Raw genomic sequence first — 17678 nt, forward strand, 5'->3', positions numbered from 1 at the left:
GCTGGTGTGACAGACTCCCAGAGGAAAAGAGGTTACAGGTGCCAAACACAAGCAGGATTTCAGATTAACACGGTTGGGAGCAGGGGAAAGGAAGTGAAGTGAGGTGAAGCAAGGCTGGTCCCCGAGGGGTGCACTTGCAAGAGCCAAAAAGGGGTCCAAAAAGGAGGGCCGATACCTGCTTTTCTGGGGGCCAATACCTTCACTCACTTCACTCTTGGCTGTGGAACGGGGTGGGCCACCTGGGCCATGGCCCGACCAACTTTTAGCACGTTCATTTAGCCCGCTATGCAGTTAAAAAAATAGCTATACAGTTTTCACCGGAATGATAATTGCGCATTTGTGGGTTATAGGAATTAATTTGCTAAAAGTTGATCGGGCCGTGGCCTGGGTGGCCCACCCCGGTCTGCAGCCTATGTTTGTGAATGCAAGCGCTTCTCGTCTCTGTGCATCTCCATAAAACCCCAAGCACGCCCCAGGGCACTATATCCAGAACTGTATGAAATGACTGAAGGCTTGAGCTTCATACAGCGCAGCAGAAAAGTGCTCACCTCTGAGGCAGCTGCAAACCCTGAGCAAGTGGGGAATGCAATCAGTCCAGCTTGTCCTGTTATCCCTCAACTGCAGCTTCATTCGGTGGCAATACTTCATTAGGAGCCCCACTGGCAGGGCTTCCCAGGACTGGGATCCAGGACCGTGGCCCTTCTCACGCCTGTGGCTGTGTAGGTCGGCTAAGTCTCCCAGGGCAGCGGGAGCTACGCTGTCTTGTGCCCGCAGGCTGTCTGCACCCAGTGGCTTGCAGCCCACTGGAGAGTGAATCGAGTCAAAACCAGCTCTCAGGACTCCAGGAGCATTCCCGGTGCGCTCAGCGTGACTGTAACAGGTCTGGCAGAAACAGCGGGCCTAATTGCACAAGGGCCTGAGCACCTTGGACTCCTCTGGCATTCAAAGGATGCTGGGGGAGGGCCTAGGCATCAGGAAGGACTATGCCGGCGTCATTTCTCATGCTGCAAAGAAGTGTCATCCAGATTTTCACTGATCATTTTTATCAGTCGGACAACTGGTTAGGGCTGACTTTATCTCCACCCTCCTCTTCCTCCCCCACCCCAGAATAATTTGTTCCTGTGCTCTGAAAATGCAGATGCCATTATAAAAATTTAAGCAGAGAGCTTTGCACAGTAAATCTAAAAAGCAAGAACTTCTGCTTTTAGAAAATAAGCATTTATCTGACAAGGGTCTTATAATAAGTTGGTGGGATACAAAAAGGTGAGAAAAAATTTAGAGCAGCAAACTCTTAGAAAGTGATTAGCAGTATGTTTGGATAGTAAAAGCAGCAAACCCTTAGAAAGTATGTTTGGGTAGGAAAGCAGCCAGCTACTTTACCTTTAATGCGAATGTATTCAATATGCTCATTTTTCTATAGACATGTATAAAAAATTAAAAGCCCTTGAAAAGTAATGTACAAAACCAAACACCACAGCGAGAAATTTGGAGAAACAAATAAAGATGCCATCGTAAACTATAAAAGCTCTTCAGAAGCAGGAGAGGGAGGAAGGCAATTTGAAAAAATATGACCGCAACATGAAAGTGAAAGAGGAGGAGGGGACGGCAGGTGGGAAACGAAGGGAGAATGAAAACCACCACTTAAAAAATAAATTCATAACATCACCACAGCAGGAAGCAGAAGGAAATATTTAAACCAGCAATCTTGAAAACACAACCCAGATTGCACAGTGAGTGACACCCTCTGTCTGTGCCAGGCAAACAGATCCCTTCTGCGAGGTTCCCTCCACTCCTGCCCCCGTTCCCATCCCATCGTTTGCATGAAGTTGTGTCTCGGTAACGCAGCCGCTCAGAACGGGCTGTCTTCATCAAACTTTAAACAAGCCGAGAAACACGTGCAGGCACAGCATGTTTTATAAGGCCAGCAGGAGCCGAGGAGGGGTCCATTTCAGTAAATCGACAGCACTGTGGCAATGTCTGGAGGTAATAATAACCGCTGGTAATAATAAACGTGGCCCTGACAGTCCTCTCCAGTGCGAGAGCCTGAAGGAGGCAGCCAGAGAGGGAAGTGTGGAGGAGACCCCCAAGAGCCACACACTGACAGCCGTGCCCGAGCCAGTGTTGGTTGAGTCCCCTGGGGCCGGTGTATCTCAGGGACTTCACATGACAATCAGCACAGCCACCGCGCCCCGCTCCGCGTCCCCAGGAGGGAAGACGGTGCTACTGCCTGCGTTTGATTAGATGAGGAGCAGACACACAAAGACTACGCAGGGGGTTGTGGCAGGGAAGGGGCTAATGTCCAGGTCTCCTGAATCCCAGGGCAAACTGGACCACTTAAAAAGGAAAAGAGCCAGAGGGATTTCATGCCACTCTAGGATATTTCAGGTCTTTTTTAGGTTTCCTTGAGGAAATACAGCAGAAGCAGTAGAGGATGGGACTCCAGCAGAAACCACTCGGCTGCCTGGGCCCCTCCACAACTGCAGGTTATTTGGGGAGAGCTCAGGGTTGCAGGGGAAGGCACTTCAGGTACTCAGCTTCATGCTACCACCGTTTCCTGGGAAGGTCAACTAAATGCAGTTATATCTAAAACAAAAGCCTGGTCCTTGAGAGTCATCAGTATAATTCTTCTGTCCCCAAGGACAACGTTTTACCTCATTATCCTCAAAACCAGTTATTATTTATAATGTTTATCTCAAAACAGGGCTAGGCAGACACTTAACTTCCCAATGCACCATATTTCGTTGTATAATTCAGTAATGGTGAAGACAAGCTGACTCTAATAAATATGTATATAACCAGCAGGGGTGCCTGAGTTACCCAGTAAAGGGACTGTATAATTTTTTTTGTACGTACTGTACAGTGACATGATTAGCATTCAGCACCAAGAGAAATTCTGATTTTCTGATGAGTTTTACTTCTCCCTAGCGTTGGCTGCGTACCCCTTACTAAAATGCATCTCTTTCCTGAAGTAACATGTCACACAGCTTTAATCCTTTAAGATTTATCTTTGGTCAAGTCCACAGCCAAAAAAACCCCTCCAGGGCTGCATCTTTCTAAGACAGGTGTAGCAAATTAGACACTTTCATTCTAAACAATCAGATATGGGGATCAGATTTGGAAATTGCATGCATTTCATCCACAGCCTGGATCCTCTTGTTCTTTTCACTGCTACCATCCCATCTCCTATTCATCTTCACATTTAAAATTGCATGGGGCCAGCTTCTATTTTAAAGAGGTATTTATGGGAATGGAAAAGAGAGTGGTTTGTAAGATTATTTTTTACCTGAGCTCTGATTGCAGCGTCCTTCTTAATCCACTTTATCACTGTTTCATACACCAGCTCCTCTGCTTTGGTGTTCAAGCTGTCATTGGACATGTAGGAAATGAAGTCGTCTTTGGAGATATTAAGGATCTCCTCTTGGTTTGCCACCTCTGGGAAAATTTGCAGGGCATATGCTTTGGCCATGTTGTATAGTTCAGTGCATTGCATGGCTTCGGCCATGGCTAATATTCCTAGGCAGTTGCTAGCCGTCAATTGTTTTTCTAAATGAAGCAAATAAAGGAAGCACATGAATAAAAACAATAGGTGGTTATTTTACTAAAGAACAGGTGCTGTGGGTTGAAGTTGGGTTCACTGTGAATAACTCCTTGATTAGTCCAATGACTTTTGATTACAATAAAACATGTTGAGCACATGCGGTCTCTTTAGAGCTGAATTTTTAAATCCTGCCCTGGATGGAGGCTACTTCCTTGGCTGGCTTATTTGGTTTGAGCCCTTGTGGGTCCAGAGGGGAAAGCTGCTGCATGACCTCAAATCCCAGAACCACCCATTCGATAGGAATCAGGGGGCAAATCGGCGCTGCTACTTCTGCTGCCTGCAATGTTCCTTTAAGAAACAGCACAGAAGTACAGACCAGTGCAGATGCTTTAAGAATAAATAGCTTTGAGGACTTTTCTGAGGATGCTACAGTCACTTTATGATAATTTTTGCCCTGCTCAGCTACTAAGCTACTTCAAATAAAAAAATCTCTCTCTCTCCTCTCTTTTTTTTTTTCCAAAGGAACTTTGTTACTGCTGAATGTGATGACATCCCTTATGCAAAACACAGATTATACTAATGGTTTCTGTTAAATGTTGTGTAGTGGTGTTTCAAAGCAAATCAGGCACAGAGGAGACAGCATTATCTCCTACCCAGCAAACAGAAGTAACAGCCCTGTGTGTAGCATTATGTTAAGAGTGAGTTATACTGTACACTTTGTTGTCCTTTCTGCTTTTCAGATGTTCTGAAGAAAAAAAAATACCAATAGCAAAGTCATGCAAGGGGAGCTCACAGATATGGGGCTCAGCCTTCTGTTAGGTGAAACACTACTAATAACAGAGTATATTTAATTTAAAAGCAGGGCTGGAGATTTTAAAAGAAAAGAGAGAGCAAGGATGTGCTAGACACCCAATCAACCCAGCAACAGAGCTGTCACAAGAACGATCAGCTGGTAATATGGGGAGGTAAGGTCCTTTGGGATATCTTTTATTAGAACAACTAAATAGTTGGAAAAATTGTTCTTTGCAAGCTTTCAGGCACCAACACCCTTCTTCAGGTATAGAGAGCGGGTAACATGGGCACTAAGGTGTGCAAGGCAGGCTTGCCTGCTGTTAAAAGGAAAATGTATTACATTTGGGCAACATCATAGTCTATGGGGCTACCTCACGGCACTGGGCATAAAGGTGAAGCTTTTCAAGAACTCCGCCATTAAAACTCCTGCCAGACGCCTCTTCTGCCAGTGTTCAGTGCAACTGCCTCCATCTGGTTTAAATCCCCAAGTACACTATCTGCAGTCTAATTTATTAATATGTGATTAGGCCTATATTTTTACTTGGTAGTAGATGCACCAGTCTAGAAAACAGGCTGTCAGATTTTATCAGCTGATCCTATGGTTCCCAAATCACCCTCCACCACATCTCTTCAAGTGAGACCTACTGCAGCTATGATGCTTCATTTTGGTTCAAGACAATATTTTTATATGCTCAGACTCCTTGTTCCAGTGTTTTATTCTCAGAGATGTCCATTGCTCCTCTTCGCCAAGAAACGTCTCTTTGCTATGCCATAATGATCTGATCTACTTCATCACCCGCTTCAAAGTGAATAAAAGTCCACTGAGAAGGCTTGGGAAGGTTTTGTGGGCTCTATCACTTCTAATATGGCTGTTGAAGTGGAATGAATGATTTACTACCTTTGGGAGAATGGGGATGGGCTACAGAAAGATAATCTGAGCACTGTTAATTGATAATCTCAGAACTGCTATCTGAAAAGATAAATCCTCTGTTTGCATCAAAAAGGGCATTGGGGAAAAGGTGCAAGTTAGGAAGATCAACCATCTGAAGTTTGTGGATGATATTGATGTGCTGGACACAGAGAATATAAGCTGGCAGGACCTGGTAGATGTTTCCATGTGTCAGTCTACTTGAAGGCATCATAGGCATTTCACTTGTATTGAATATGGTCTTTAAATTTAGGGAGGCATCTTTTAGCATGCCATAGAAGTCAGGCAAGTCTTTCCTGCCCAAGTGCAAGGGGGCTGGAGCTGACGATCTGTAAGGTCCCTTCCAGCCCCTAACGGGTATGAATCTATAAAATCAGCTCAAACAAATACACCTCCCTGTTGCAGCCTGTGATCCATTTAGTTAATGGGATTCCATCCTTGTTCATGTACAAGAATTGAAAGAGTCAGGTCATATTTGCAAGACTTCTTTAAGACCTCCAAAGTATTCCAGTGACATTAACTGGGCTTTGCTCTCCTGCTGGCCCCCACATTTGTTCCCTTGGTTATACAAAACTAATCCAAAACACCTTTCTGAGATCTTTGCCGTCTGAATGAAGGGTTGGGATCACAGATGTCCACACTCCATGCTATAAAGGAAAATTAAGATGTTTTGGATGGGAGTTATGAGAAGCTGGCACTGGAGAGGCCAAGGGAAAAGAACAGAAATAGCAGCATGTAACTACTGGCAGAAGAAGAAGGTTCCCAAGAAATTAAGAAGAACACACTGAAGTCAGTAAGAGCGTAAAGTACTCTGTTGTGGTACAGCTGGGGAAAAGGCAGAGGTGAGGACATCAGCAGGCAAGAACTGGAGAACCCAGTAGTCTGGAAAGCAGGAAGTGCAGGGCCTCAGGGACAGTGGTTTTAAGACCAGGGAAGAACTGGTGGAGGATAAGAAGGCGACTGGAAACTTGGGAGAAAATGATTACAATGTGATACAATTCTGATCCTGAGATGGGGAAAGCATTAGGTCATCAGAACTAAAACAGTGGATTTCAAAAATGCAGATTTCAACCAAGTCAGAGAGTTTGTACGCATCACCATGGGAAGAGAGACTGAAGGACAGAAAGCCCCAGAGGGCTGGAAGTTTCTAAAGAGCAAAGCATTGAAAGCCCAACGGGAAGCTGGTCCGACACGATGGAAGCACAGAAAGAATGGCAAGAAACCAATGTGGCTGCACAAGGAGCTTCTAGGATGCCTCAAATGCAAAAGGAAAGTATACAGGCAATGGAAAAATGGGCAGGTCACCAAGAAAGATTATCAGGAAATAGTAAGAACTTGCAGGGAAAAAAATCAGGATAGCAAAAGTAAAAAATGAGCTTCACCTGGTACGAGAAGCCACAGGCAACAAGAAGGGTTTTATAAATATGTTGGCCAGAAATAAAGACCAAGGAACCTGTGGGTCCACTGTTCAATAGCCACGAGGAACTCTTAACAGAAGACACAAGGAAAGAAGAGCTCAGTCTCCACAAAACATTAAGCTGCAACCAAACATCTAGTAAGGATTACTTGGATAAGGAAGGGAACAATCTGAGGAACGAGATAACAAGGCAGACCGTCAGAATGGGTCTGAATGAATGGATTTGAACAATTCAAGGCAGTAGGGCCTGAAGAATTTCATCCCAGGGTACAGAAGGAACGGACACAGGAGAACTTGGAGCTCTTGGCAATATTTATGAAATCATGGGAAACAGGTGAGGTACCAAAGGACTGGACAAGAGGCAACATAATGATTTTTTTAAAAAAGACAAAAAAAAGGGACACATGAAATTACAGATAACTACTTGGATGGATGAAGGGAATGCTGTGGATATACTGTATCTGGACTTCAGCAAGGCTATTCATGAAATCCCACATGACCTTCTCATAAACGAATTGGAGAAATGTGGGCAAGACAAAATTACTACAAGGTGGACAGACAACTGGCTCAATAGCTTTAAGCAAAGGGTGATAATACAAGATCCATGTCAGAATGGGAGGAGGTTTCAAGTGAAGTCCCAAAGAGGTCTGATCTGGCCTCAGTGCTGTACAATGTGTGTTTTAATGACCTGGATACTGGAATAGAGAGCTTCTTGAGCAAATCTACAGAAAACATGGAACTGGGAAAGACTGCAAATATACTAGAGGACAAAAGCACTATTCAGAAGGATCCTGACAGTTTGGAAAACTGGGCTGGAGCTAGTAAGATGAAGTTCAATGCTGGCAAATACACGGTGCTACACCTCAGGAAGAATAATCAAAACACAGATTCAAAATGGATGACACCTGGTTGGATGGCAGTGCTATGGAGGAGAATCTAGGAGACTTGGTGGATCACAGCTTCAATATGAGTTTGTAGAGATGCAGCTGCACAAAAGGCAAATGCAATTTTGGGTTGCATTAATAGGAGCACTAGGTGCAGGACAGGAAGTAGCAATGCCTCGGTACTCAGCGTTGGTTAGGCCTCATCTCGAGTATTGTGTGCACTTCTGGATTCCACATTTTCAAAGTATGTGGAGAAGTTGTTAAAAGTCAAGAGACAAGTGACAAAAATGATAAAGGATTTAGAAGGCAAGCCATGTGAAGACAGGTTGAAGAAAACAGGTATGTTCATACTGAGGAGAAGGTGTTTAAGAGGGAACACGATAGCAGTCTACAAATCTGAAGGACTACCATCAAAAAGAGAGAAAACACTTTTTTCTTTCTTGCTGCAGAGAACAGGACACGAATCCATGGCTTGAGGTTGCAGGAAAGTAGATGTAGATTAGGTATTGGGAATACCTTTCTTTTAGAATAGTAATGGAGTAGGATAGACCTCCCAGGGAAGCTATGGCAACTCCATCACTGAAATTTTCTAGAAGAGGCTGGATAAGCGATGGTCAGGTATGATCTAGGAGTATCTATGCTTGGACTGTTCTGCAAAGGATGGTTAAAAAGGTACTCCTCCACTCCCCAAACAGATCAGTGAGAGATCATAAGAAAATAGGGTTGGAAGGGTCCTCACAAGGTCATCTAGGTAACAGCTTCCTGCTCAAGTCAGGACAGTCCTGAGGGTGCTTGATATTACCCATTTTTTTGGGCTTTACTGTTTGCCATATAGAGCCAGGAAGGATTTTTTTCCCCCTCCTGTTGCTACACATGTCAAGGTCTTATTCACCTTCCTTAGAAATGCTTGGCATTGACTGCAGTCCAAGCTGGAGGTTCCTGGCTAGAAGGTCTTGTCCCTCTGCTCAGGGTCAGACCAATCACCATATTTAGGATCAGGAAAAAATTTTACTCCATTGGCACCAGATTAGTAGAGCCTGGGTGTTTTTGCTATCCTCTGTAGCAGGATGGCCTCTTCCTTGGTTCTCTCAAGAGTATTTTAATAAGCCTTGCAGCAGCAGGATACCGGGTGTGTCTACATGTGCACGAATGCACTGTTGTTACTGCACATTAAGTTTAGTACCTCTAATATTAAGTACTAACTAAATGTGCAGTAACTGGTGTTACTGTACAGTAGCGCTGGCGCACAGCCTTTTTGTGATGCACAGTAGACTAATACGGCTGCTGCACATTAGCACATCAGCATGGCTTTTGCCATGATGCACTCATGTGCAGTGGAATTAGTCTACTGCATATTAAGCATCTCGTGTAGATGTACCCACTGACTGCCACTGTCCCCCTGCTTTACCTGTGGCAGATTAGGGTGCTACTCTTTGTAGCCTTGATTGTGCAATTTTATTAATAGGTTAGACAAGAATGTATATATGATGGTTTGATTAGGCATGGCCCTGCCTCAGACAGGGGATTGGACTAGATGACCTCCTGAGGTCCCTTCCAGCCCTTCTTGTCTATGATTTTCTGATTTTATGGGTGGACCTTCTTCCCTTCTCTCATGCAGGACTCCCAGGTGGCTCTTCATCCACCTGCTGTCAGTGCTTCCTCCTGGATTCTCTGACAAGCTTCTTGCTCAAATCTTTTTCTTTGGAAAAAAAAATCAGAACTTCTGCTTCTCGTTAGCCTCCTCCTTGACATTGTGGCTAGGTACCAACATTCAAAAAGCCTGAGGCGAACTGATCTAAGTTGCATGGTTTTCTGTAAAAGTGGAGTAGTTTAGATTGGTAGCAAACACGACGTGCATTCATATCCTTTGGTGCGGGGGCGGAGGGGAGGGCGTGAAAATTTTAGACTGGGTTGGGGTTCTGCCATTTTTAAACCAGTCTGTGTGCGCCGGACTTCTGTTCTGTTCTGGGTATAGACTGGCCTGTGCAATGTCTGTACCTGACACCTAGACCACCTTCTAGACCACTAGCATTTTTTTCACTGAGGAAAGCAGACTTTTATAGACTCAGCAGGCTTTGTCATCAGACTGCTGCTCCAGACGGTATATCAGCTATTATAATCCCCCTTGTTTGATCTCTCTGTGACACAGTCCCTAACTTACAGCCCCAAATGAATATGCCGATGAATCCCCAGAATTGTGCTTTGGGTGGCTATTGTGACTGCGGTGTCAATTCTCCGGAGAGTAAATAAGGGGCCGGGAAAAACAACTCCGAAGCTCTATGTCTGGAAAAAAAGAGAAGTGACAATTTGGTGAAAAAGTGGATTAAAGAGTGGAGGACAGAGAGAAAGAGGCTCGGTACAGTCATAGCAGTAAAGTGGATAAGAAGTGTCATTTCTGACAGGGTCATTTCTTGGTAGATTTAGAGGGAGGTGGCCTGTTTCTCCATTGGTGGACCCCCCATGACTACTGAGAATACTATTTTGTGTCATTGTTGCCTTTTTTGGCTTGTTAGAGGAAAAACAAAACAAGCAATAGCGACTTTCCTATACTTTTTAGATGGCAAATGCTGTTTTATCTCTGAAACACAACTCCAGTCAGAGCTATAAATAAAAATGAGCAATTATGCTCTATGAATTCTCCAAATGAGAATACAGAATTCCAGTGACTCCCTATATATCACTAAACTTACAGCCAACTCTCCTATTTCAGACCATAGCATGGTTCACTGAACTCAAATATTAAATATTGGAAAAGGGAAATCTCACATTGATTTAGTGAAATAAATGTATTTTGTTTCTGTGGCTGAACCTTTAGAGATAATGTTCTTAAATAGAAAGGCTCTAAGATCTATTCATTTAAAAGGCATTGGAAAGAAGCTACAGGAAAGCAGTGCCAATGCAACAGCCTTTGCTCAAGTTTTACAACCATCACATTGGGAATGATCGAGATAGTTTTCAAACTGCTTCTGCCCACGCAGTCGATGCCAGACATTTAAATAAGTGAAACAGCAAAGAACGTTGAGAAAAGAAGCTAGAAATAATGGGACTGTTTCATTACTACATTGATGCAAATGCACACTGGTGCAAGTCCTCTGAAATGAATAGTTATGCCAGAGTATCATTTGGAAGTCATACAGTGGTGAACCAGACTCAATGCTGGATTTCATTTTGAACATTTCTAACACTTCCTAAAGGCTCATCTTCAACCCTCGGCAGTGCCACATGCCAATTTAAAATGAGAGACTCGTAGGACAACTCCTGGTTCACATAAGACAGAAATAAATTTGGGTTCCAAAGGGAAAGACATGCCTCATAATGAACAAGAGCTGAGAGGTATGGTTTAGGTATCAGGGGAAATAGGGTGTCAAAAAAAGATTGCTTCATTGTATCCTGAAAGCGAGCACATGGAAGTACATAATATGTAGGTCACATATTATGTTGATAAAGATTGCAAATAAATGCTACAAGTGTGGTACACAAACAAGTAGTGCACTGTAGATGGTTAAAAGCACACTGTGAGGGTGATATAGATTTTTATAAACAACCTGTGAGCCTGCTGGACTGTGGAGCAGTCTTTAACTTTATTATAATAATACTAATCACATATTAATACATCTCTCTATATTAAAGGCATAGCATGCCACTCGCTGTGCTTAAGGCAGATCTTATTTACAAGGCCTTGGAGACTGTGCGTGACTTTCCAAGAAACTGGCAGACCCCGACTGAAGAAGCCATATTCATCTATTGTTATGGGTACCAAAGGTAGTCTGGCATAATTTCTGTCATCTACTGTCATGCCCACATGAATAGGACATGGGTGTGCATTTCATCACTGTGTTTCTGTATAAAGTATGACCTTTTGAAATTAAATGTCACTGCGAAAAAAATCTATCCGAAATGTGAATGCAGTTGGATATTTTTTTCCCCTGCTGTACAAACAACCTTACTGTCTGTAAATCAGTTTACCTCTGCAGCAATGGGAACAATTTAAGTTCAGATCCCAGTCCAAACAAAGGGAAGCCCACTGTATTTCAAATGACATTTAATCTTGCATTTCCTAGCAGAGCAACTTGATAAAAGCTTAAAAGCTCATTCAGTGGAATGGGGATGATACCTACCTAGAAATGAAACACAGACTTTGCAGAAAGTATGAAACTGGAACTTGCTGGCAGCCTCCAGAAGGGTTTTTGCATTGGCAGAATCTATGATCAAAGAACCTGTATAAACAAACTCCAGTAGTAACTCCAAGACGTCTGCAGTGAGGTTTGACATGGCCAATTCCAGTTTCTCCCCGCTTCGGCTACTGTCTCGTGGTGACCTGGTAACAGTAGACAATGACATTCTTACAGGACATTACGCCATCCCCTGTCTGCTGTTTACCAATTAGTGAGGGCTAGAAGATCGCTTTTGCACCTCATTACATTTCTTCATATTTTTTTTAAGGAATTGAAGAATATTGCATTTTAAAATAACTGAACTTAAAGACTTTAACTGGATCTGAAAGAGAAGAGTCTTAAAGCAAGTCTTACCCAAAAAAAAAAAAAATTCTGTTTATTGCTACTCTGCATTTTCATGCAAAAAACGGTTGCAAAAAAACAAAACGAAAGGAAAAAGAAAAAGAATATGAGCCAACATTAATGAAAATGAGGAACAGGATTAGCTTTCAAAGGGAAACAATACATTTTAACATTCGCTTAATAGCTCATCTTCCTTGCACAATATGACAGTCAGGGGAAAAAAACCCTCCTAAATTTCAAGAGAAAGGTCACCTAGTTTATCAAGGACACCTCTCATCCAGTTCTTCGGATGATTTTATATGTCATGCAAATTTAGGGATTCATTTTAGGATCTTTTCAATCAGAAATAATAATCGTAATAAATGTTTCAAGCAGATTTTCTAAGCTTGAACTTCTCAATGAATGTTAATAATATACGCATTATAGATAGACATGCATACATATATATTTACATGTATATTCATATCTAAAATATATTGTTCCCCTTTAGGCAGTAAAAAAAGGAAGCCCCTCATGGCATTGCTTTGAAAACTGAATACAAGACAAGATAGACAGACAAAATGGTTAGAGCAAAGAAGGGAAGGGGGGAAAAACAACAACCAGCTCTGCCACAGGAAGCCAGCAGCCATCCTCTAGGAGTGTCATGACTGTGGCCTACGATTTTTCCTGCATAAAGTGCTAAACAATTTGGGGATCAAAATATCTCCTGCATTTGAAGTGTGCATTAGTGTTTGTGAAATTATTGGACAAAAAGAACAATAAATTATAAGAAATTAAAATAAGGGCCCAGTTCCTAATGCATGGTTGGCTGGTGTGGCTGCAACACTAAAAACGGCTTACACCTGAAAGACAAAAGTGATAAATTTTGGTAATGTCAAGCAAGGGAAAAATCTGTTAAAGTGAGAAAACTCCTTCAGTGGTTAGCACCATTCAGCACCTTCTTACACAAACATTAACTTCTCCTAGCGGCTGGACAAACAGCGCCTGCTCACACCATTACTGCTACAGGATTTGTGAAAACCATTGTGTGATTGGCACCAAAATTGTGTATTTCTCCACGGGCCATATACAGACCAGGAAACTCTTCAGAATAAATGGTTTCATCACTGGCAAGGTTTAAACTCATACAACACTAGTAACTGCTTGGGGCCCTAAATTTTCAAAGTTTACAGAGCTGCCTAGAAAGATTATGGTCAGATATCCACATCCAGCCACAATCCCAGAGGACAAAGCTCAGCCAGTCAGATTTTCTTCCCTTGCAGAAACGCACGGATCACTCTCTGCCTCTCCACCAAACTCAGTGATCTCCAAAGCTGCTTCACAGGTTTTCATACATGGTTTCAGCTAGTTATGGCCTAAAACAAGCCGTAGTCCTGCTTGATCTCTAAATACTTATGCTTCTGCTTAATTGTATACACTGTGAGTAGTTATATTAAATCAATGATCTTAAACCCTTGTGGGACTGGGCTCTAAATTACTTCATTTTTCTATCCAAGACACTCACATGACCTCCATTACTAGAAGAAGTGAACACCCCATCGTCTTCAATATAGTTACCCTTACTGTAAGGAAGGGAAATGCTGCTACCCCCATTTTATAGAGGAAGAACTGAGGCACAGCGGCAGACAAAGGGGCTTCCCTAAGGTCACACAAGAAGTCTGGGGCAAAACCGGGAGTTCATTTGAATCACTTGGATCCCAAGGTCATGTCCTAAATACTGAATTTTTCTTTTCTGTGGGTATCCCTTTAGGCTAGGTCTCATTCCACAAGCAGATGGATAAGCATGTATGTTAATCGAGGTGCTTATTGTGCCCCAACATGCACACGCCATATGAAATCCTGACTTTTTAACAGAGAAGCCATATGGTCTCTAAACTATCACATATGGAAGCAGTTTTTTGCTCAGGCCACGGTCCCTCCTGAGAGGAGTGAGAATATTGTAGACCCTGATACAGCTGTGCTCTCACAAGCCCTTGTATCTGGTCTATCCTGAAGAGTGCATGGGGATGGCTGTAACATGCCTGCAGTGCTCCCGCGAGGGCTGCTTGCCCTCGCATGCGAAACTTGGACATGAGTTGGTGAACCCCCCGCAACGGCATCCCTCACCGCTGCTCTCGGAGATGTCAGGCCTACCGCAGGGAAGAGGGTGCCCCAGGGCATCTTCACAGGCTCATTTCTGAGCTTGAAGTACGTGCAGGAGGACTGAGCCGTGCTCTCAGGAGTCTCATAGAAAGAGTGCTCTATAAATCCTTTATACACTGTGCCCAGTATCACAATGCCTCCACGGTGCCTGAGGCAATGACGTAGTAACTAACTGAAGTATCTCCTGTTCTTCCATTAATCGCTTCAAGGACCTGTTTGCCACTCGACGAGGAGTTCTTCATCCAGCAGGACTAGTTAATGAACAGACTGCCCCCTCATTTCAATGGGACATGAAGGCAACCACACAGTGGTGAGATCGAGCCATGCAGTGAATGACGCCCTATTGCAAGCACAGCTTTGTTCGGGCAAAAATTGTATGATATGGTTTTGTGTGACATGGCAAAAAGACTGCCGGTAATCATGAGCTGGTTCCTGTTGTGAATGTAGCAATGAGGAGGAGACACAGTGGATACGGCACCACTAACATCAGAATAAAAAAAAAAAATACTAACAGCAGCAATGACTAGTCCTCTCTTCTCCAGAATAATTAAGAAATAATTCATTTCACTTTGCAATACATCGAGCAACGAAGGTTGCTTGAATTGATTAAATGCTAGAGCAAAGGTAAGGTGTTTACTCAATCACGAGCACTGGTCATGGAAGAGAAAACCTCTGTGCTGGTTTGAAAATGGTGTGTTGCTGTGCTTGGGCTTTTTAGACTATGTACCCATGAGGGGCACAGCTCAATGCAATGCTGAGTGGGGCTGAATACGCAACATGGGCTTGGTTTCAGCAGCAAAGTAAGATAAAGAGTCTGCGTAGCTCCCATGCTGATGAATGGGCTCGTGTGGATTTGCACAGATCAGAAACCAGATGGATTATTGGGGAAAGTAGGTCCTAAGGGATCAAGAAGGAGTTTTCAAAGGAACTGAGAAAGAGAAATGTACATGGAGACAGGCCGACGTGGCTGGACACGTGGTGCATCACAGAGAGGTTTTTGTCTGGTTTGAACGTGGGTTCTGAGATCTGATTTACTGAAGTGGTTTCCTAATAGACTTTTCTTTAGGTATTTCCTTTGTAACACTGATGCACTAGAAAATTATGCTCTGAGAATGGTTCCTGAGTTCCCTGTTTTATAGGTAGTATGATACTGATAGCCTTCGTGCAGCTATTATACTTCATGCATTCACAACGTATCCTCCTCTTAGTTACTCCTGTGGGCTCAGGGAGGTTGTACTAGTATAACAAAAGATAATTTAGCCCTGTAAATGCAGAGAGCTTTTCATCAAGTGAAAGGGTGCATGCTCATATATACTCAGGCATGTGGTGTCTGACCCAGCACCCCCGAAATCAATGGAAGTTTTGTCACTGGCTTCAGAAGATGGTCTGAGACTGCTCTTAGGGCAATCAACAGCACAGCTCCCGCTGACTTCTCGAAGTCAGTAAAAGAAAGGATTCGTCCTTCAGTGGAAAAGAAACACATGCATTCACAGTAAAGTACACGAGATACGTGCATTTAATACACGTTCAAGTAAGCATGTAACGCACACCTTCTCTCTCTCGGTCTCACACACACATGTGCACATAGGCACACCTGTGTACACTCAGAATAGCATTTTGGAGATTTGACCAGCTGCCTCCTTAGCCTTTCATTACAGCTGAAAGCTGGGGAAGGTACGCTTACAGTCCATGGACATAGTTAAAAGCGACACATTTAGCTATTTGCCCTGTGAACTCTAAAGTTTAAATAGACTGATGTCATTTTATTGGCCTTCTAATCATTGCTCATATTAGAAAGGTCAAACATTTTACACTGTGGCAGAAAATCAATAACTTTCCCAACAGCCTCTGTGGGAAAAAAAAGTTTTGCTTCTAAAGAATAATATGTAATAAACAATTTTAGTCCATACTTTATCATTGCTGCAATCTTTGAGCATGGCCACGGTAAAAAGCTGGCAAAGGCTGATATATAAACTCATTAAAATTAGGAAGTGATTTAGAACAAGACTTTAAAAAAGATTTATCTTGGGCTAAACAGCAAAGAAGGTTGTTTAGGTCTACATTGAAACAGGCTGCACGGGCTCTTTAACAGCTTAATTTTATGGTAGGTGTCAGTAAATTCTTTCCGATTTACAAATCATATAGTCTCCAGCGGGGTGAAGGAAAGACCTCAGCAATCTGCAGGCAGAGTTGAATGAAACCATGGCACATATTCATTCTGCTTGGGTAAGGCAGTTACTAATAAACAAAACATTTCTTTTATTGATTGGGGTAATTGGGTCCAACAGACTAGGTGTCTGTGAATGCTGCGGCACTTAGCTGAGCTACAGCTTCCAATTTAATAACACGCTGGAGGACCCTTTGGCACTGGGAGCCCTCTGAAGCAAAGCACGGCTCAGTTACACTCAGGACCCCAGAGAACAAAGTTAGCATCCTTCTAGTGAGCGAGTCTATGGAGGAGATAAAAGGTTTGCATGCTGGTAGGAAAGAATTAATGCTAAATGTGAAAAAATCCTTGCTAACAGAGTCGGATGCTGGGTCTGAATAAACATGAAAACAAAAGCAGAGGAGTCTATTCCTTGGATTAATTTGCTCTAAAAGTGCTTTTCCTTAGATTGAACATATGAAGATAAGCATCAGCACTGTCGCATGCTTAATACAGACAGAACAGAGCCTGCTCTATTATTTCTTGTCTGTGTGCAAATAAGAGTTTATTTATTTTATTTGTACGTATAAATCTTTCTCTGTATATTGCCGTGTAATATATAAAGTCACTACATCATTGTTATCAGGTGTCATTTTAACACAACCTTTGCTTGATGCAGTACGAAGCCTTTTATAATGAGACACTCTTGAGCTGCAAAGCAGCATTTCAAACCTGGCTAAAACAGAGCTGTAAGTGCAGCACGGCTCCGATCTCAATTCACTCATTTACAGGCAGTGCTCTGTCTGCCCTTTCCTGATAGTTTGAATATGCAGCTTTCAACTGGTTTGCAACATTATTTTGATTGACTAATGGTAGGCTCGTCTCTCCGAGTTGGCTGCAGTCTTAAGTTTCAGATTAAATGCGGAGAGCTACCTCTGCAGAGAATAGACACCCGTCTGCTTTCTGTTTACAAGCTATAGTCACCGACTAAGTCAAAACAAATTCAGAACATTCAAAATGGAGCCATCTGCGAGGAATAAACATAAAAATGTGAAACACTTTATGCAAATGTACATTTCTGCCTAGGAACAGTTGGTGCAACTTCATCCGACAGTGGCTCGTCATGCTGTGTGTGAGCAGGAAGACTTAATAGAGCTTCGCTGGCACCTCTTCAACATGACTACAAGTAATGTAACCTCAGAGGCATGTCATAGACTTCAGCTCTTCCCTATCACAATGTGAACGGAATAAATGACTAACTTTTAAAATCAAGACATTTTTTGAAATTAGGCATTTGAATGATTCACAACCCCT

At 42.8% G+C, this 17678-nt stretch overlaps 1 protein-coding gene across 9 annotated transcripts in view; it reads right to left on the reverse strand.

Moving 5' to 3' along the window:
• KLHL29 (kelch like family member 29) overlaps window positions 1–17678 on the reverse strand; it is a 578088-nt gene that overhangs the window by 72318 nt on the left and 488092 nt on the right. For all 9 annotated transcript variants that reach the window (XR_016439874.1, XM_090031549.1, XM_090031531.1 and 6 more), the window contains 2 exons: window positions 11678–11877; window positions 3284–3543 (listed from right to left, as the gene is read on the reverse strand). Coding sequence is in view for 8 of the 9 variants with exons in the window: in XM_090031549.1 (XP_089887675.1) it covers window positions 3284–3543; window positions 11678–11877 (460 nt within the window). In the remaining variant the exon portion in view is untranslated. The remainder of the gene's footprint in view (window positions 1–3283; window positions 3544–11677; window positions 11878–17678) is intronic.

Source organism: Crocodylus siamensis, chromosome 1 (genome assembly GCF_052110815.1).
Source record: "Crocodylus siamensis isolate JL-2025a chromosome 1, ASM5211081v1, whole genome shotgun sequence".
Classification (NCBI taxonomy): domain Eukaryota; kingdom Metazoa; phylum Chordata; order Crocodylia; family Crocodylidae; genus Crocodylus; species Crocodylus siamensis.